Source organism: Engraulis encrasicolus, chromosome 5, assembly GCF_034702125.1.
Source record: "Engraulis encrasicolus isolate BLACKSEA-1 chromosome 5, IST_EnEncr_1.0, whole genome shotgun sequence".
Lineage (NCBI taxonomy): Eukaryota > Metazoa > Chordata > Actinopteri > Clupeiformes > Engraulidae > Engraulis > Engraulis encrasicolus.
In genome coordinates, this window is record NC_085861.1 from 38,869,739 (window position 1) to 38,890,973 (window position 21,235).

At 45.1% G+C, this 21,235-nt stretch overlaps 3 protein-coding genes across 7 annotated transcripts in view; all 3 read left to right on the forward strand.

Annotated features, from left to right (window-relative positions):
* The first annotated feature begins 879 nt into the window (after positions 1-879).
* LOC134449387 (putative uncharacterized protein DDB_G0271606) lies at positions 880-3,077 on the forward strand. Its single transcript, XM_063199289.1, has 5 exons — positions 880-959; positions 1,181-1,850; positions 2,235-2,605; positions 2,855-2,905; positions 2,995-3,077. The coding sequence occupies exons 1-5, from the start codon at positions 922-924 to the stop codon at positions 3,002-3,004; spliced, it is 1,140 nt and encodes a 379-aa protein (XP_063055359.1). The 5' UTR covers positions 880-921; the 3' UTR covers positions 3,005-3,077.
* A 1,814-nt stretch (positions 3,078-4,891) lies between these two features.
* On the forward strand, positions 4,892-7,753 carry LOC134449388 (mediator of RNA polymerase II transcription subunit 15-like). Of its 5 annotated transcripts, none has more exons than XM_063199293.1 (5): positions 4,892-5,005; positions 5,241-5,514; positions 5,563-5,939; positions 6,184-6,234; positions 6,326-6,406. In XM_063199293.1, exons 1-5 carry the CDS (start codon positions 4,968-4,970, stop codon positions 6,333-6,335), a joined length of 750 nt encoding a protein of 249 aa, XP_063055363.1. In that variant the 5' UTR covers positions 4,892-4,967; the 3' UTR covers positions 6,336-6,406. The 5 variants fall into 5 exon arrangements, with proteins under 5 accessions (XP_063055363.1, XP_063055362.1, XP_063055364.1 ...); XM_063199292.1 differs by having other exon boundaries at positions 5,241-5,493; positions 5,542-5,939; XM_063199294.1 differs by having other exon boundaries at positions 5,241-5,451; positions 5,542-5,939.
* A 12,725-nt stretch (positions 7,754-20,478) lies between these two features.
* Positions 20,479-21,235, forward strand: part of znrf2b (zinc and ring finger 2b) — a 121,372-nt gene continuing 120,615 nt past the window's right edge. Inside the window, exon 1 of the mRNA XM_063199297.1 lies at positions 20,479-21,235. This exon is cut by the window's right edge and continues 309 nt beyond it. Within this exon, the coding sequence (XP_063055367.1) occupies positions 21,139-21,235 (97 nt within the window). The 5' untranslated portion in view covers positions 20,479-21,138.

Sequence of the window (21,235 nt, forward strand, 5' to 3'; positions counted from 1 at the left end):
TTGTTTGTGTTGTAGAGCATCACATGATTCTTATTCACAACCAGATGCCATCTGAGGTTCTTGATGGAAATCCCAAGTTTGTCATTGACAATTATCTGTGCCTCAGCCAACCGGTATGCCCAATAAGCATCCAACCTGACCTGGATAAGTTCTCCAGAAAGTGGTTAACATGCTAATACATGGCCTACAGGACGCATGTTAGGGCTCATTTATTTGCTGATGTAGAGCCATCTCCAAGATAACTTAAGCTGGTTTGCTACACCTACCCGGCAAAATAGTGTGGGGAAATGGTAGGCTACTATATACTTCACTCACCTCAGCCATTGATGAAGCTATGGGGGAAAGGTGTTGGTTACTAATCCCTCTGTCAGTGTTGAACAGGTGTCATATTGACGTCTGTTGAGCTGAGCCATCAAGTCATATGCACTAGCTAGCTATCCTATGGGGGTTTGGTAGCTCATCTCCCATGAAGAAGCCTATCTTGAAACAACACCAGCATCTCTCCTCTACTCCTACCCATTTGCCTGGAGCCGAAAGTGATGTTGACCAGAATGCCCATGTTGTCCATTTGTGATCATTTAAAAAAAAACAAAAAAAATCAACAGGCTAAACCCATTTTGTTGCCATGTTCCTTTATCCCGTAACACTAGATTAATCCATGGACAATGTTACTTTGAAAAGATCTGTAATAAACCAATAAATCAATTATCTAATAGATGAATGCATGACTTGCCGATTGGTCTTCATCAATCATTTAGCCTCCTCCAACTACTCAGATCCTTTAAAAGTAATCAAAGGTTAATTAATGATAATTGGAGGTTCACGGCAGACCTCAGCACACAGCTGGAGCCAATTTTAATTTTACAAGTTTAATTGAGTCGAGTTATCTGTTGACTATAAAAGCTGAGCTTTGCCACATAGATGTTACAACTGGGATTTTGGACCATCATGATGTTCAGGTAAGCCAAAATCTGACTAGACTTGTGCTGGCTCTAAAATGGTGTGCTTGTGCACTTCAATGTTCCTGTCTCAGTGTGCATGACGTATTAATTAGGCACTGAAACATAAGAACACCATCTGAGACATGGCCTTGGTTTTTAACTCATTGACATTAGTTGCAAAATGTGTTTGGGAAATCAGTTCTGTGTTTTCTGATGAGATCCCAAATCTTGTTCAGCAGGTTTTCTTGGATCTGCCTTCTCCTTTTGAGTCACCCAGGTCAACCAATATCATTGAATGTACCCATGGTGCCAATGGGCCACAGTGCAATGAGCCAGGCTGGCCAGCAGGGGGCTTCCCCCATTGGCACTGCTGTGGGTCAGGAAACCCAGCGGCAGCAAGCCCAGATGATGCAGGCGCCCCAGCAGCAGCAAGGCCAGATGATGCAGGCCCCAGTGAAGCAGACACCCCAGCAGCAGCAACCCCAGCTCCGCCGGTACCATGCGCCGCAGCTGCCCCAGCATCAAGCCCAGATGTTCCAGACGCCGATGCAGGCACCCCAGCATCAAGCCCAGATGTTCCAGATGCCTGTTCATGCACCCCAGCAGCAAGTCCAAATGCCTCAGGCTGCAGCTCCCCAGCAGCAACTGCATGCCCCAGCACTGGCACCCCAACAGCAAGCCCAGAAGCACCGGGCCCCTGTGATGCAGCCGCACCTGCGGCAGCAAACCCAGATGCAGCAGCCGGCCCAGATGATGATGCAGCAGCCGGCCCAGATGATGATGCAGCAGCCGGCCCAGATGATGATGCAGCAGCCGGCCCAGATGATGATGCAGCAGCCGGCCCAGATGGTGCAGCAGCAGCCGGCCCAGATGATGATGCAGCAGCCGGCCCAGCAGCAGCAAGCCAAGGTGCCCCAGAAGCAAGCCCAGATGCAGCAGCCGGCTCAGCAGCAGCCGGCCCAGATGATGCAGCAGCCGGCCCAGATGATGCAGCAGCCGGCCCAGATGATGCAGCAGCCGGCCCAGATGATGCAGCAGCCGGCCCGGATGATGCAGCAGCCGGCCCAGATGATGCAGCAGCCGGCCCAGATGATGCAGCAGCCGGCCCAGATGATGCAGCAGCCGGCCCAGATGATGCAGCAGCCGGCTCAGCAGAAGCAGCCGGCCCAGATGATGCAGCAGCCGGCCCAGATGATGCAGCAGCCGGCCCAGATGATGCAGCTGCCGGCTCAGCAGCAGCAAGCCCAGATGATGCAGCAGCCGGCTCAGCAGCAGCAAGCCCAGATGATGCAGGTTCCCCAGCAGCAGCAGGCCCAGATGTTCCAGATGCCGGTTCAGGCGCAGCAGCAGCAGGCCAAGGTGCCCCAGGCCCCAGTCCAGTCTCTATCTTCTGTGAGTTCAGGCTCTGCTGGTTCCCAAAGCAGCTCCTCCACAGGTGCAGTAGGCCCTGATGCTGAGGCTGCCTCATCAAGCCAAGATCGCTTCATCACACTAACTGCACCTTCAGGCTTCCAAACCAGCTATGTTGTCCGGTCCTTCCACCGCTACTCAAGGGGCAAGAGGGTGTTTTCCCAAACCACCTACATCCCCCTGGACTTCCCTCCTCCCCCTCCTGCTGATCCTGCCCCTGCTGAACAGATCACACAGGATGTCCTGCCTGCAAGGTATGGATACTTAAACCCTGGTTATATGGATATGTTATTTTACATGTAAAGATGTATTTTACACCAGAGCGAATACAGGAGGAGAATCTTGTCACAAGGCTGATTCTGTTTTCCATACATGTTGTAAATGGAATTTGCCAATGATTATAATTACTTATTTTTATTTTAACAATATCTGCATGTGTAATTGAAGCCTTAAACTTTCCCTTTTGTTTTTAAGTTGGAATTTGTTTGCATGTCTTCCTGTAGTAAGAACTCTGCACCGGCTGAACAGGAAACCCAGGATGACATCCCTGCCAGGTAGAATAGGTCAAATTCAAAAATGACTTTGCCTGTTTTCCTATTCATATTTTTTTTAATCACTTTTTCTCTTTCCCCACCCATTGCAGGAAGGGCTGAGATTTGTTCCTGAACAACAGACACCATGGTCCTGAATTCTATTTATTTTAGTAATAAAACGTGTTTCGCATAAGTTTGTCTTTTGCCTTTTTGTCACTGTTATAAAATCAATTTGGTCTTTGTGTATGAAGTGCATAATGTGGGTGTTGTATGCCATGAAATAGTTTTGAAGAACATGAAGGGCTCATTGTGTCTAGCATGATTTGCTTCTGGTCTGGACTTGTTTTTGGGCCACTGGAGTCATTGCTTTCAACAGACCAGTGTCAGTTGGGTAGAGCATTGTGTCTGGCAGTGTAATAATCCCAGTGCTAACTGCAGGTTTTTTTTGTTTCTTCCTTAATATTCCCCTGGATTGGCACAGTACTCATTTGAGCCACAATACTCATAGTATGGGCAGGTGACTGAACACTGATGGTTTGGTTCCTAACAGGGTATATTGTGGGGATCACTAAGAGTGACACCAATTGTTTTTCCTTGATGTACTGTATAGGGCAGAAATTTGCTCATTAATATTTTCAGGACACTGGTCATTATTTTGCGTTTGTATTTCTATGTTCAACTTTTTCAGTCTCTTCACCACCAGATGTCGCCGGAAACCCATGAGGTTCTTGATGGAAATCCAAGTGTGTCATTGACAAAATGATCTGTGCCTCATAGCCAGCCAACCGGTATATCCAATGAGCATCCAAGAACATGCCCAAGTGACTTGGATAATTTCTCCAGAAAGTGGTTAACATGCTAATACATGGCCTGCAGGACGCATGTTTAAAAAAAGTAAAGGCTCATTTATTTGCTGATGTACGGCTATCTCCAGAATAACTTAAGATGGTTGCAATAGGCTTCTCACCAACAAACTAGTGTGGGGAAATGGCACTACACTTCGCTCACCTCAGCTATTGACGGAGCTATGGGGGAAAGGTGCTGGTTACTAATCTCTCTTATCTGTACCTGTCAGTGTTGAAACGGTGTCATTTTGACGTCTGTTGAGCTGAGCTATCAAGTCATATGCACTAGCACTCCTATGTGGGTTTGGTATGGACCGGTAGCTCTGTCGTCTCCAATGAAGCAGCCTATCTTGGAACAACACCAGCATCTGTCCTCCATCCCCTACACATTTGCCTGGTGCCGAAAGAAGTTGGGTCAGAATGCCCATGCTGTCCATTTGTGATCATTTAAAAAAAAATCAACAGGCTAAACCCAGAGCCATACAGAGGGGAGAGTCGGGCAATCTCCGCCGTGTGCTTAGGCCGACTTCCTCATTAGCAAAATTAGCTGTTTTAGCTTCTCAGTACTGCTCAGCGTTGCGAGTGTTAGTTCCTAGTAGTGGGCGTAGCACACAGCAAATGCAATGCGATGCAATGCAGGCAATATGACAAGACTTGCTGTTCGTAGTAATAACTTCAGATTAACATCACAGATGGTAAACCTGTTGGGATTATCACCACCGAGACAGTTGATGGTTTACATATTTGTGGTGATTACCCCGCAGTATAGTTCGTTAGTCCTTATTTTTGGCTGTTAATGTGGTGGTTCTATGTTGAGTCTATGGAAAGACAGCCGCTTTAGGAACACCCTTATCTCGCTGAAAGGCGGAGCTGCCATTCATTTCCTGGTCCTCCAATCGCGTAACTCTCCCCTCTGTATGGCTCTGGCTAAACCCATTTTGTTGCCATGTTCCTTTACCCTGTGACACTAGATTAATCCATGCGTAATGTTACTTTGAAAAGATGTGCAATAAATCAATAAATCAATTATCTAATTGATCAATCCATGACTTGCCGATTGGTCTTCACCAACCATGTAGCCTCCTCCAACTATCCTGCCCTTTTAAGTAATTAGAGGTTAATTAATGATAATTGGACGTTCACAGCAGACCTCAGCACAGCTGGAGCCAATTTTAATTTTACAAGTTTAATTGAGTCAAGTAATCTGTTGACTATAAAAGCTGAGCTTTGCCACATAGATGTTACAGCTGGGATTTTGGTCCATCATGATGTTCAGGTAAGATAAAAGCTAACTAGAATTGTGCTGGCTCTAAAATGATGTGCTTGTGCACTTCAGTGTTCATGTTTCAGTGTGTGTGGTGTATTAATTATGCACTGAAACATCATGCCCAAATTGCACAAGTGCATCATCTGAGACATAGCTTTGGCTTTTAGCTCATTGACAAGAGTTGCAAAATGTGTTCAGGAAATCAGTTCTGTTTTCTGACGAGATCCCAAATTTTCTTTTGCAGGTTTTCTTGGATCTGCCTTCTCCTTTTGAGTCAACCAGGTCAACCAATGTCATTGAATGTACCCATGGTGCCAATGGGCCACAGTGCAATGAGCCAGGCTGGCCAGCAGGGGGCTTCCCCCAGTGGCACTGCTGTGGGTCAGGCGCGGCAGCAAGCCCAGATGATGCAGGCGCCCCAGCGGCAGCAAGCCCAGATGTTCCAGATGATGCAGGCGCGGCAGCAGATGATGCAGGCGCGGCAGCAGATGATGCAGGCGCGGCAGCAGATGGTGCAGGCGCCCCAGCAAGCCCAGATGATGCAGGCGCGGCAGCAGATGATGCAGGCGCCCCAGCAGATGATGCAAGCGCAGATGTTCCAGATGCCGGTTCAGGCGCAGCAGCAGCAGCAGGCCAAGGTGCCCCAGGCCCCAGTCCAGTCTCCATCTTCTGTGAGTTCAGGCTCTGCTGGTTCCCAAGGCAGCTCCTCCACAGGTGCAGTAGGCCCTGATGCTGAGGCTGCCTCATCAAGCCAAGATCGCTTCATCACACTAACTGCACCTTCAGGCTTCCAAACCAGCTATGTTGTCCGGTCCTTCCACCGCTACTCGAGGGGCAAGAGGGTGTTTTCCCAAACCACCTACATCCCCCTGGACTTCCCTCCTCCCCCTCCTGCTGATCCTGCACCTGCTGAACAGATCACCCAGGATGTCCTGCCTGCAAGGTATACTTAAACACTGGTTAAATGTATCTGGATGTTATTTTAAAAGTATACTTTTACACCAGAGAATATCCTACAGGAGGACAATCTTGTCACAAGGCTGATTCTTTTTTCCATACCTGCTGTAAACAGAATCTGTCAATTAAAATTACTTTTTGTTTTATTTTAATATCTGCATGTGTAATCGAAGCCTTAAACTCTCCATTTTGTTTTTTAAATGAGGATTTGTTTACATATCTTCCTACAGAAAGAACACTGCACCTGCTGAACAGGAAACCCAGGATGTCCCCCCTGCCAGGTAGAATGCTCTTAATTTTTTAAAACTATTTTGTGGGTTTTTATAAATTCATTTTTTAATCACTTTTTTTCTATTTCCCCACCCATTGCAGGAAGGGATGAGATGTGCTCCTGAACGGACACCATGGTTGTGAATTGTATTTTATTTTGTTAATAAAACATGGTTTATATAAGTTTCTGTCTTTTTGCCTTTTTCTCAGCTATAAAATCATCAATTTGTTCTTGGTGTATGAAGCCCATAATTTGGGTGTTGTATGCCATGAAATAATTTTGAAGGGGTTATTGAATACTTCAGTCCAGCATGATTTTGCTTAGAGTCTGGGACATTTGGACTTGGTTTGGGCCACTAGTCATTGCCTTCAATAGACCATTGTCAGTTGGGTAGAGCAGTGTAAATCCCAGTGCTAACTGCAGGGTTTTTTTTTCATCCTTAATGTTCCCCCATTTATTTGCTGATGTACGGCTATCTCCTGGATAACTAAAGCTGATTTGCTACCTAACAAAATAGTGAGGGGAAATGGTAGGCTACTGGTAGGTTTAGTATGGACCAGTAGCTCCTCTCCAATGAAGCAGCCTATCTTGGAACAACACCAGCATCTGTCCTCCATCCCCTACACATTTGCCTGGTGCCGAAAGAAGTTGGGTCAGAATGCCTATGTTGTCCATTTGTGATAATTTTATAAAACAAAACAAAAATCAGGTTAAACCCATTTTTGTTGCCATGTTCCTTTACCCCGTAACACCAGATTAATTCACGCACAATGTTACTTTGACACGATCTGTAATAAATCAAATCAATTATCTAATTATTGAATGCATGGCTAGCCAATTGGTCAGGCAGGCCCTGATGCTGAAGCTGCCTCATCAAGCCAAGATCGCTTCATCACACTAACTGCACCTTCAGGCTTCCAAACCAGCTATGTTGTCCGGTCCTTCCACCGCTACTCGAGGGGCAAGAGGGTGTTTTCCCAAACCACCTACATCCCCCTGGACTTCCCTCCTCCCCCTCCTGCTGATCCTGCCCCTGCTGAACATGCCTGCAAGGTAGGGTGTTTAAACCCTAATGACATGTATATGGACGTTATTTTAAAAAGCCTACGTTTACGCTAGAGAATGCAGGCAAATCTTGTCACAATGTTGATTTTGTTTTCCATATACAGTGTAAGCTGACTCTGTCAATGACTTAAACATACTTTTAACAATATCTGCACGTGTAATCATAGCCTTGAACTGCTCTTACACTTTCCAAGTGTTTGCAAGTTATGAAATAAGGTTTTGTGTATTTAATTGTATCCTCCTATAGTGAGAGCACTGCACCTTCTGAACAGGAAACTCAAGATGCCACCCCTGCCAGGTAGAATGCTTGCAGTTTAAAAACTATTCTTGTTTTCCAAATTCATATTTTTAATCACCTTTGTTCTATTTCCCCACCCATTGCAGGAAGGGATGAGATGTGCTCCTGAACAGACACCATGGTTGTTCATTCTATTTATTTTACTAATAAAACATGGTTTACCAAAGTTTCTGTCTTTTGCCTTTTTGTCACACTGTTATAAAATCATTTTGGTCTTGGTGTAGGAAGCACATAATTTGGGTGTTCTGTCATGAAATCTCTTCGAAATGCATGCAGGGATTATATGAAAACTAGTGTCCAGCGGTTGTGGTGTTTTTTTTGTGTTTTTGTTCTGAGGCCTTTAGGCCACTGGAGTCATTGGTTGTGTCTCAAATGCCGCACTTGTGCACTTCGGGCACTGTTTTACAGTGCCCAGGGCACTCACGCTGAAAATTTCAGTTGAGCCAGTGCACTGAAAGTGCCAGGATGATCCCCTAACAATGGCGGGAAAATGCAGTGCTTGTATGATGGGCTGAATCTCAAATGGTGCACTTGTGCACTTCAGTGTCCATGTTTCAGTGTGTATGCCGTATTAGTTACGCACCGAAACATAGTGCCTGAAGTGCACAAGTGCACCATTTTGAGATTCAGCCCATGGGCTATGTCTCAAATGCCGCACTTGTGCACTTCGGGCACTGTTTTTCAGTGCCTAGGGCGCTCACGCTGAAACTTTCGGTTGAGCCAGTGCACTGAAAGTGCCAGGATGATCCCCTAACAATGGCGGACAAATGCAGTGCTTGAATGATGGGCTGTGTCTCAAATGCCGCACTTGTGCACTTCGGGCACTATGTTTCAGTGCGTAACTATTACGGCATGCACACTGAAACATGAACACTAAAGTGCACAAGTGCACCATTTGAGATTCAGCCACTGCATGCACTAAATGGCGGCCATGTTGACAATGACACTGAGGAAATGAGGCATTCAGTTCAGTAGAAGAGTTTGGTCAACAGTCTCCTAATTCTGTAAGTAATGTTGATGGGACACCAATCTTTTCATCCAACCAAAGTATTGTATGTGTGATTGTTGTCCGGGGTGAAGGACATGGAAATTCAAGCACCAGATGCTGTGCATTGTAAATAGTAGCCAACTCGTATTCTGGCGAGCTAATGCTCAGCTGTCACTTCCAGCGAGGGCGCAGTGCATAGGGCTCAATTTTTTCCACAACACTATGCACTAAAGACCTCAGTGCACTGTGTGCACTGTGCACTGACAAAAGTGCGCCATTTGAGACAGCCCACATCTTCAATAAGCCATTGTCAGTTGGGTAAAGCAGTGTTCCCGTGTCTCAAAACACGCACTTGTGCACTTCGGGCTTTTGTTTCAGGGCGCTCACGCTGAAAATGTCAGCTCTAACAATGGCGGAAAACGCAGTGATTGCGTTGCAATATGCGACCTTGCCTCCTCCACTTGCGCTTGTCTCCTCGTCCCGCCTCCTGGCCCCTCCTCTGTGGAGAAAACGATAAAGTTTCCCAGCTGTCAGCCTAGCCACAACAACTTTTTAGGGACTGTTTTTCATTCACCATCCCAATTGCAAATGAGAAAAAGACTCTACAATTGAGCTTTTGCAAGATATTGAAATATAATGCTGTTGTCAGTGATGTCATCATGACGAGAAGCAAGAGGAGGCAAGTGGAGGAGGCAAGGTCGCATATTGCAACGCACGCAGTGCTTGAATGATGGACACTGCATGCACTAAACGGCCGCCATGTTGACAATGAAATGTGGCTTTCAATTCAGTAGAAGACTTCGGTCAACAGTCTCCTCATTCTGTAAGTAGGCTAGGCCTAATGTAGCTGAGACACCAGCCTTTTCATGCGAACCAAGTATTTGTAGGCCTATGTGTGATGGCGGTCCTTTTGGGGTGATGGAGATGTTAATATAATAACGAGATTCTGTGCATTGTAGTAGCCAACCGATATTTTGGCGATGTAATGCCATGCTCAGCCGTCACTTCCAGCGAGAGCAGTGCATAGTGCTCATTTTTTCCCTCGGCACTATGCAAGACCTCCAGTGCACTGTGCACTAACCATCAGTGCACTGACATAAGTGCGTGGAATGAATAGGGTGTGTGTTTGGCAGTGTAATCCCAGTACTAACTGCAGTTTTGGTTCTCGCTTCATCCTTAATATCCTCTGGATTAGTACAGAGTACCGTCATTTGAGCCACAATATGCATGGCATGGGCAGCGAGGCAGGTGACTGAAGACAGATGGTTTATCCATTATACAAACTCTTTTGACCAAAGCAACAAGGAGGACATTCAAGCAAACTTGTGCAGAGTGTGGGATGAGTACAGCAGTAGGCCTATACAAGTGATGTAGAAAAATAGTGGAATACCTATGACAGTGCAGTGCAGGTATTACCCAGATGTGAGAGTTATGCAGGGAAGCTCTCTTGAAAGACATGAGTCACTAGCTTGAGTGTTAAGAGGGATGACCCTGCTCTTGTCTTGCCAAGTAAACTAGCGCCACCCGCAGGCGGTCAATTTTTTTCAAAAAAATCTCACATTTAGTCTGGTTTATCAGGCTAGCTCTTGTCGCAACTGGTAGCTTATTCCTAGCCTGGTTCTCACGCAGACCCTCGTACATTTTTGCTCAACTTTGTGAGCTTGCACAAGGGTGGTTGTGGAAAACCAGAGAACTCTTCTGAAAAGTCATGCCATCAAATCTAATTTAATTATCTTCAGTAGGCCTACAGAAATTAGATTCAGCATTTCATGTCTTGTTTCTTGACTTTAATGGACCTGACAAATGGATTATTTAAAAGCAACTACGCCACATGATGTGCTTCTGATCTGCTCTATATGTTCCCGTTTTTGCAGCCCTTTAAAAACATCCCTTTTTCATTAAAACTCTTCCCTCATTAAAAAATGTGATTCAGCTGTCTTTTGGGGACGCGGCAGAATTTTTCCCCAGTTTTGCCACAGGGGGGCGTCAGGTGATTATTTAAGGCTGAGTCGCTCATCTTTATGACTGATTTCAGGGGGCCCTGATGCTGTGCATAATCCCAGAAATGCCACAGTGGAGATGTATGAATTCTGATTAATGTCACAAGCCTACATTTTGCTCAGTAACTGTATTCTAAATTATAATTATCCTGTCTTGAATCTCTTGTCTAGAAAGCGTTTTTACAACTTTGGTCTGGGAAACTCCCATGCATCTCTGTCAATTCTTAGATTTGCCTGGATTTGAGCTTACAGTAGGCCTACAGTGATGAGATCTCAAGGGGGTGGCCAAATGCTTGCATATCACTGTAAGTGACTATGTCTGGTTTGAGGTGTACCCCTCTGGTTGACTGTGGTGTTATCATATGAGAAGCCGTAGACACCTACTCAGAGGCCTTCCTTTTCTTCCACCACCACCACCACCTCCTCCTCCACCACCACCTTCACCTCCACCTCCTCCTCCTTCCCCTCCTCTTTGTATGTGTGTGCGCATGTGTGATTTGCATGGTAATGTGTTATTCCTATAACATGTGTATTGAATTCTGCATTGGTACTGATGATGATGGAGCTCAGTACAGATAGCACATCTGACCCTGATGACATGAGTGTCTTCAATGTGATGCATACAGCTAACAAACAGCAAATTTGGAAACTGTTTCATTATCCATCATGTCTCTATTTCCCTCTCTGAAGTTGGCTTCCTGCTGAATAGAATAGAATAGAATGGAATGGAATGGAATGAAATAGAATGGAACTGAATTGAATTGAATTGAATTGAATTGAATTGAATTGAATTGAATTGAATTGATTTATCACCAATGATGGACCAGTTACATAGTTGATTGATTATGGTGGATCCCTGACAGTGGATCAAAGATGTGACAGTAGTAGAGAACAAATGCTGTGTCATGCGGGATCCTTAAGTGTGGATCTCTCATTGACACTGAATAGAGGGGACGGCGTGTGTTGTATTCTGAAGTGAAGCAATGGCGGGGGGTGGGACTGGACCCGGAAAAAGGACAAAAATTGTCATTTCCCATTCATCTCTATGGGAAACAGGGCCTCTCCTTGACAATTCTAGTCTACTCTATGTCGTCCAAATGTTAGTTTCCCTTCTGTTTCAAACAAGTTGATTTGTTGTTAGTTGATTATTTTAGAATTCTTTTGACTGACAGTCAAACGCAACCATTGTCCTATCAGCGCTTGTTCTCAGCGTTGCTATGGTATGCATCTGGACATCTAGCAGACCCGGCTGCAGAACCAAGTCGTTGGACGGGCATTTGATGGAGTATGGGGGGGCACCTTGGCGGGGGGTTATGGGGGTCCTCCACCAGAACATTTTGTATTTCTTAGATGCAGTTTCCTGCATTTTAGCCAAATTGTGGGCTCAGTTTCAGCTCTATATGGAACAGTACTTTTGTTTCTAAATACAGGACAATCCCATTATTTCAAGGGATCACTGTTCACTTATTATTTCACATTTAGGTCTACTGACAATGTCTAAATAGTGTAGCCTATTCATTTATTTCTTTATTAGGGCTATGGTGGTTAAGCATTGGTGGCATTTTATCTTGTACTTTATATTTACTGTATTCAGAAAGAAATACTCATATGAACGCTGTCCATGTATGTCAGTGTTAAAAACTGTGGAATGGAATACAAATAGAAGAACGCTGTCCATGTATGTACGTCAGTGATCTCTGTATGCGAAGCCTACTGAAGATCACGATCCACAAACGGGCACGGTCGAAGAAAGTTCCTCAAGTTTCACTTTGACAGAACAGTCCACTTTTTTTTATCTAAAATGGGCTCGGTAATGCTTTGCTGTTGTACTTAACCTTTAAGAGGGTGGGTTTTTGAGCATTCTATAAAAAGAATGCGTTCTATAACAATGCAAGATTCTACTATTCCATATTGTGTTGAATGACGCCCAGAATTCTATAGAACTTTCACTGCCCGAACATTCCCGTCGTACACTCTTAAAGGTTAAAGAAATGTAGAACTTGAACAACAGTTTGGAACAAGTCTTACGATAGAAATGTATGTGGTCTGTGTTAAGAGGTCTGTGTCCAAGGGCATCGCATTGATGAATACGATCGCTTAGTGGATTGTTCTTTTCAACCGAATACCTCCACAGAAAGTGGGCCTATAAGACTGTGGACCATAGTAAACAAAAGTGTGTTTCAGCATTTAACACAATTTAGCCTGGGAGCAATGCCAGTCCCACAGCTTAGCTTAAACAGTCCCTCTGAGCATAAAGTGTACGGCCTATATATCTCTTCCTGCAATGAGAGAGAGAGAGAGAGAGAGAGAGAGAGAGAGAGAGAGAGAGAGAGAGAGAGAGAGAGAGAGAGAGAGAGATTGAGATTCTGATGCCTTTATGTCACGCATGGGGACATTTTTAAAAATGGGTATTCTATATATCTATTTTAATCTGGTGGATAAAAAAATGAGAGGAAATCTGTTTTTAAAGAAAATATGTTTTATGGAGATAGAACTCCATTTACATGTAAACCAAAGGTCCAAATGGATTTGTTTACAAAAAAATATCCATACAATCTCTGCACATCACCACTGTCCATCAGAAACCTCATAACTTCGTACAATAGGTCAGTCTCCATGAGAATATAATCTATTATAAATGATCTAATCCCAACATTAGTGATGGAATCTATTTATTTATTGCATAGTTCTTTTAAATAAACATTTGTTAATACTGATAAAAATAGAAATGCACGTTTTTTCCCCCAGGCAGTGACGATATTAGTAGAGTAGAGTAGTAAACATTATTGATCCCTGGGGGGAAATGAAGGTGTCAAGTAGCTTACATAAATACACATAATGCCCACATGGACATTTCAAGACACATACAATATAACACAGGTAATAGTCAGGGAGGGAAAAAATGAAAAATGAAAAGGCAATTGTGTAAATGTGTTTCCAAACTACCAGCAGCTGCAAACTAGCTCCTCAGCAGTAGCCTCCACCATGATGGATAACCATTTCACCTATGCCTTCTAACCTTATGACCTCTCCATATATACATGTAACACACACACACACACACACACACACACACACACACACACACACACACACACACACACACACACACACACACACACACACACACACGCTAAATACACACACGCGCACACACACACCCTCTCTCTATCATTCTCTCCCTCTCTCTCTCTCTCTCTCTCTCTCTCTCATTTCCATGGTAAATAGACTCTGATCATGCGATCTCCATCCACCACACACACACACACACACACACACACACACACACACACACACACACACACACACACACACACACACACACACACACACACACACACACACACACACACACACACACACACACACTGACTACAAACATACAGCACCCCTGAGCCACTTGCCCTCCTTCAGTGTCCTCCAGGTCAGGGATGGTCGAAGGCCTCACCCCTTGGGCCTCCCCTATGAGGCCGCAGCCAAACTCACATGCCAGACTCAGACACACAAGAACACACACACACACACACACACACACACACACACACACACACACACACACACACACACACACACACACACACACACACACACACACACACACACACACACACACACACACACACACACACACACACACAGTCCAGCCTTAACATTTTTGTGGGGCCCTTCCTTTCTTTGTGGGGCCCTTCCATTCATATTCACACACACACGCACAGACGTACAAGGTCCAACTCGCACATTGGCCAGAAAAATGCTGTTGTTGCTCTGTGTTGATCCAGCTGTGCAGCCCGCCCCTCACCATCGGACAGTGATGGCTCATCTGCCCACAGTTATGTAACGCATGAGTCGCATCACCATATGGCATCTGTGTGTGTGTGTGTGTGTGTGTGTGCGTGCGTGTGTGTGTGTGTGTGTGTGTGTTTGTGTGTGTGTGTGTGTGTGTGTGTGTGTGTGTGTGTGTGTGTGTGTGTGTGTGTGTGTGTGTGTGTGTGTGTGTGTGCGTGCGTGTGTGGGTGCGTGTGTGCATAAGTGCATGCGTGGCTGTGTGTGTGTGTGTGCTGGAGTAATTGAAAAATCAGTTGGATCTGTACATGACCGTGTCAAACAAAACATTAGTCTTGTCCTCAAACCTTGTGTGGTCTTTCAGTGACCACACACACACACACACACACACACACACACACACACACACACACACACACACACACACACACACACACACACACACACACACACACACACACACACACACACACACACACACACACACACACACACACACACCTAGTGGAACAAAGGGACGTAATAAACCCCTAGATATTCTAATATCAATGAAAAATGCATGTGGGTGGGTGTGTACGCGCGCGTGTGTGTGTGCGTGCATGTCCAAAGGCATTTTAAGGGCAGGCGAGACAATGGTTTATACCTCCTAATTGAAAGCCATTTAGGAGGCTGTATTGTGTCTACAGTGGCTCCCTAGGGAGGAGTTGTGGCATGCAGATGCACTGCTTCTGCTGTTGTTTATGTGTCTGTTGTCATTTTCTATGTTTGTGTTGTTGAGATGAGATCACCCTGACATTAAGAATATGATCTTCGGGAATTTGATGCTGATTTGATACTTTCTGATTGCTTGCTAGGCATGCACTGAAATCGTTTGCCAAGCACAGATTGAAAGTAGTTTTGTCAAGCATGTTTACAACATAGCACGGTTCCATGTCAATAACATATAGACTGCATCACCTTTCAACTAGCCTCTTTAACAAATGATTGACAGCTGTGGCTGAGGGCTGCGTAGCACTCCACTTAACGTTACAAGCATTCCATTTAAGTGAAACTGACACAAAACTGACATCCCAAAACTTACCCCATTTCGCAATTAATTGATTGCATTAATTTACTGATGATCATTTACTTATACATCCTTATTACCCTTAACCACTATGTCATCATTATTATGTTAAAGACAAGAAAGACTGTTGACATTTCCAGAGTTTACTTGCAACATTTTGGTCTATTGACCTTATTCAAGCAATTCAACCTATTTATGTTACCAATAAAAATCGTGTGTCATGCAGAGTCTCTGTTATAACCTTACTGTCTCCAAAATGATAATGACCATGTCTTGGTTGCACGTATGCAGATATTTTAAAATGCGGATGTTATTTTTATCCGTTTACGTGTAAACATGACGTGGACCATTGAGACAGGAGCGTTTTAGCCCCCTAAATGGTCTTGAAATAAGTATTGAAATGCACTTTCTGCAACTCGTATAGCTTCCAGCTTCTTCTGTTTCTGAAAACTGTTTTTCATGTCATAGCAGTGTTGCTTTGATGTAACCTCTTTGTGCAGATGGGTCCGTTGGCGGGCTCATTCACTCTTTCCAGAAAAAAATCTACTATCATAACTTGCTATGACATTACTGAGAGCCGTAGCCCCATAATGCATGCTGTACCTCCAGTGGCATGCTGTAATAGTCATTGAAAAGTTAACTACCATAGTACTACACTACTATTACATAACACATGGCATTTAGTAATGCACTACAACTTGTCATTGTCATACTAGTAACAGCTAATTTATAAAGCCGCGTCTTAACGGGTTAAGTAATAGGTTACAGTTTTGGTGACAATGTTATAACAGAAGCTCTGCGCAAAGGGGTTAAGCAAATAGTGAATGAGGTCAGCGGTGATCCCATCTGCATGATCACTTTCCCAGAACTGCCACCCCCACCCCCAATCCCATTCTTCATTCTTTCCTACAGGGATCGATTAAGAAATCATGTACCCCTGGGCAAAAAATGGTCTTGCATTTGAGAGGAAAGGGGGTTGATGGGGCACACAATCTTATTATTCACCAGTAAGTGTCCAGGACATACTTGTTGCAGGACACACGTGCGAGGGTGACAAAACACCTGACACTACAACACAGTATGTGCGGTGCAATATTGACAAAAATGAGAGGGGTGATCTTCCAAACTGCTTGTCGAGGTTGCGGTAAAGCCAAAGAAAGGTGGAAAACATTAGCTATCTGCTCCCTAAATGATACATCTAGTATCATGCAAAGTGCTCCGGTCGTCCTGAAGCAAGTATGTGCACTTGGTTGCATGCGATTGACACATGAAGCATGTTCCCGGCCTTACACAGGCACCGCAATGCTTTCATTGGACTTCCGAATATGCAGTCGAGTCCATAGACTTCAATGGCGACCATTGACCAGAACTGGCAGACTGGAGATTCTGTCAGTAGTAGCCTGGTAAACCAGCGCCACCAGCTGGACGCCGACATTTTTCAGCTGCGAGTGGTTTCACATTTAGGCTGATTTATCAGGCTATCAGAGTAGCCTGCTATACCTGTGCTATAAAATGGCGGAGCTGTAATAAGGTGGATGTGTGGCACACTTTCACTGAGCAGCTATCACATTAGAGGCACGACAGCAATTGTTTACAGTAATAGCCATTGTATGTTAGAGACACCTGACGAACACCTTGCAGGTCGAAATGCGGTGCCATTTTTTCACTTAATATATCACACCATCTATGGTGTGCTGATATTTCTTCTTTCTTCTTTTTTTAAAAGATATTTTAGGGGCTTTTGTGCCTTTCTTGATTGGAAAGTGTAGATTATGACAGGAATTGAGTGTGGGGAGAGAGATGGGGTAGGATCAGCAAATGACCCGGGCCGGAGTCAAACCCGGATCACAGGCATAGTAACCCAGTGCCCTACCGTTAGGCCACGGCGGGGCCTTTCTTCTTTATCCTTATGCGTTCTTTTGCATCCTGCCCCGCAACATTCTTTTTTTGGGATGTGTGCACACCTCACACTTCTAAATAGCCATTGGGTGCCAGCGTCCTCTCAAAGAAGAGATGGTGACTGATGCTGTGTCTCATATGGTACACTTGTGTCACTGCACTGACAGTTAGTGCATACTAGTGTGCACAGTGCACTGAGGTCTTTAGTGCATTGTCGTGGAAAAGTTTGAGCACTATGCACTGTGCTCTCACTGGAAGTGACGGGTGACCATAGCATTAGCAAAATATTGGTTGGCTACTGTTTACATTGTACAGCGTCTTGTGCTTGTATTTACATTTCCTTCACCCCAACTGGCAACTATCTTGCATACAATACTTGGCTTGACATGACAAGGTTGGTGTCTCTGTAACATTACTTACAGCATTAGGAGACTGTAAACCATACTCTTCTACTGAACGCCACGTTTCTTCCATTTCATTAGGCGGCCGTTTAGTGTGTGCAGTGTCCATCGTTCAAGCACTGCGTTTTTGGCCGTTGTTAGGGCATTATCTGGGCACTTTCAGTGCATTTAATTTACCAAAATGTGTCAGTGCGAGTGCCCTACACACTGAAACATAGCACAGAAGTGCACAAGCGCACGATATGAGACACAGTGCGAGACTATTGAGACTATCTCATTCACACAAGTAATCAACCTGATTTCAACCTGATTATATGAATGTGGAGATCATTTCATCAAAATCTGATTAACTGCACCATAAGGGCCAAAACATACCAAGGCGGAACGGAACGGTCCCGGGACGAACGCGGTCTTTCTACTTAGTTTTGGCCGGCGTGTTTTTCTCTGCCTTTCACACTGACAGCGTCGGCGTGCGCGGCCAGTCCTATTCAAAACCCTCCCCACAGCCAAAGCTAGCATGCTACTTTGCCATTCATTTGAATGAGACACCGCCGGTCGCCGGCGTGAAAAATACGCTCGAGTTCTATTTTCCATAAGCAGCGCGGCGCGGAACCGGCTCCCGCGCCGCTGACGCTCGTTCCGCGACGCTTTACCGCCTTGGTGTGTAAGACCCCTAACACAGCATATGAACAACATTGGATTGCTGCAACACACGTGACTCGTCATGATCATTGGACTGGACCCTATATGTTAATGTAGGCATTCTCTCTCAAATGTAGGCCTATTAACACCTGATTCATCCTTTTTGTTAACCAAAACTAATGTTGCATTCTCAAACTTTTCATCTTTTTTTGTTGGTCTTTTTGACATTTATGACAGGACAGTGAAGGTGGTGAAAGGAAGCGAGTGGGGGGAGAGAGACAGGGACGGCAAAGGACTCAGGCCGGGAATCGAACCCAGGTCAGCCGCATGGTAGATGAGTGCCCTACCGTTTGGCCATTCTGGTAACAGCTCATTTACAAAGCCATGTCTTAAGGGGTTAAAGACACACACACACACACACACACACACAAGTACACACACACACACGCACACACACTTTTGCTTTTATTAGACCATCTTCACCTGCTGAGACTGACGAGTGATGAAGCTTTTCCATGTTGTCAATGGAAAAGTACAGTGTTATGGTCTTGTAACACATCAGGAGAAAGGCTATCTCCAGTGAGCTGCTATTTCTGGTGTGTGTGTGTGTGTGTGTGAGTGTGTGTGTGTTTTTTTTTTTTTGGGGGGGGGGGACAGGTACAGTAAATGGGTACATTAGTGTAAAGTTTGGCTAGGCTATATGAATCTTGGCTGTAAGGAAGCATTCGCTAGAAGTATATGTGAGTTGAGTGTGTGCGTGTGTGTGTGTGAGAGAGAGAAAGAGAGAGAGAGAGAGAGAGAGAGAGAGAGAGAGAGAGAGAGAGAGAGAGAGAGAGAGAGAGAGAGAGATGGGCCATATGCCCCATCCATATGCAGGCTGTTGGGCATGGCACACAGGCTGAGAAGGAAATCAATTTTTTAGCAACACTCCACTCGACATGTTGGGGGAGAACTGGTGCCACAGAAACCATCCAAAACACCACCTGCTGTGTGTGTGTGTGTGTATGTGTAGGCCTCTCTCTGTGTGTGTGTGTGTGTGTGTGTGTGTGTGTGTGTGTGTGTGTGTGTGTGTGTGTGTGTGTGTGTGTGTGTGCGCGCGTGCGCATGTGTGCATGCCTGAGTGTGTGTGTGTGTGTGTGTGTATGTGTAGGCCTACGTGTGTGTGTGTGTGTGTGTGTGTGTGTGTGTGTGTGCGTGCGTGCGTGCGTGCGCGCGCGTGCGCACTTGCTTATTGTGCATGTCAAAAAGAGACTGCAAGGAATATTTGAAGCGTAGTTATGCTCACAAAAGTCATTTTAATACTTCTCTACTGTACACAGAAGCGATTTGACAGCTATGAGGCCTAACGTGAAATGATCTGACAGGGAGTGAAAGCTGTTCAACGTAAGCTTTCAGTCTGTTCTCTTGACTCAAGGACTCTCTCTCTCTCCTTATATATATTATATAAAATAAACATCCTTTCATGTCTGCCAAGGTTTCAGTGAATGTGTTGTGCCATCACTTTCAAGGAATTTTAGACCAAGAATACACAACAGAAGGCCATTTCTTGGCTGTGTATGTCGGGGTGTGTGTGCAGGATTTTTAAAGAGTTTCATGTCAGAATGCTTTTGGCCAGCTGTAGCCCCTCAATCTGTAGTCCTTCAATGTCGTCTGTTCTGTCAGCCATTTGGGAGGGAATTTATAGGGTTCAGTAGGCTACATTGTAAATTTGGGACAATTTCTAATGTCAAAAATTATTGGGAATGTTCAAATGCATGATTTAATACAACGGCCTGCATGCAAGCATGAATTGCACATTTTTGTAAAATGTAGACCAACATGTAGGATAATAAACTCTTCAGGAACAGATCTTTCAAACCACCTGTTTTTCTTGGGGATATGTTGCTTGTTATTGACACCTACCATCCATCCACATCTCAGCCGCTAGCTGAAGCGATCTTGACATGTTTACATATAGCCGAGCTGTCAGTGTCTGTCCTCGTGCTGTCAGCGCGAGCAGGAGCCGTGTTGTTATGGCTGTCCATGCCGTCCGGTCCGTGCAGCTGGCTTTGACTATGCTGACGTCACTCGACGCACCACGAAATATCGGTCCGCCTCCGACTCTGTAGCTCGGCAAACGAGGCAGCTCTGCCCGTCTGCTGTGCTGTCGGTGATCAAGGCAAATTTTGCAACCGTCCTCCTCCCCTACCCCCCTGGTACTTCCTCCATCTGAGAGAATTCTATCTGTCGTTGGCTGTGAGAGAAGCGTGAGGAGCGTGGCTCTTCACTTTCACGGAACACAGAGAAAGGCATGGCGGAGCGGACGTTAGTTAGAAAACAACAGCCAAAGCACATGAAGCCAAAACAAGAAGAAGGGGGACGAGTGAAGCTTCTCCAGCGGAGAGGTATCAGCAACAACTAGCGCGCACGGGATTCTAACGGCGTGACAGCTTTTGGATTCGTGTAGAAAAACGAAAAAGTTTTGCTGCAGCATTTCCGTTGGCTTTTGCGCGGCTCTCCTTTTGATACTTTGTAGCTGTCTGTCTGGATTATTTTCATTCTGTGCATGCCTCATTCGTCCCCAATGTCATTGGATTTCTACTATAAGGGACTTGTGTTTTCCTTTTCTGTTTAATTGTTGCTACTTTGTCGTTTGACATATATTTCCTTTGAAAGTGTTTCCCTTGAGCACAACTGTCAACAGCCAGTCTCGCCGCTTGAGTCCTTTAATAATTAAAAAGTAAATCTGTGTTGGAGTTGGCTGGCTGGCTGACTGGACGTACGGTAGAAGGCATGGGAGCTAAACAGAGCAGTCCTGCCGCCACCGGGCGCATGAGGGCTTATTCAGGCTCGGACCTTCCATCAAGCACATCGACTAGTAACGGAAACA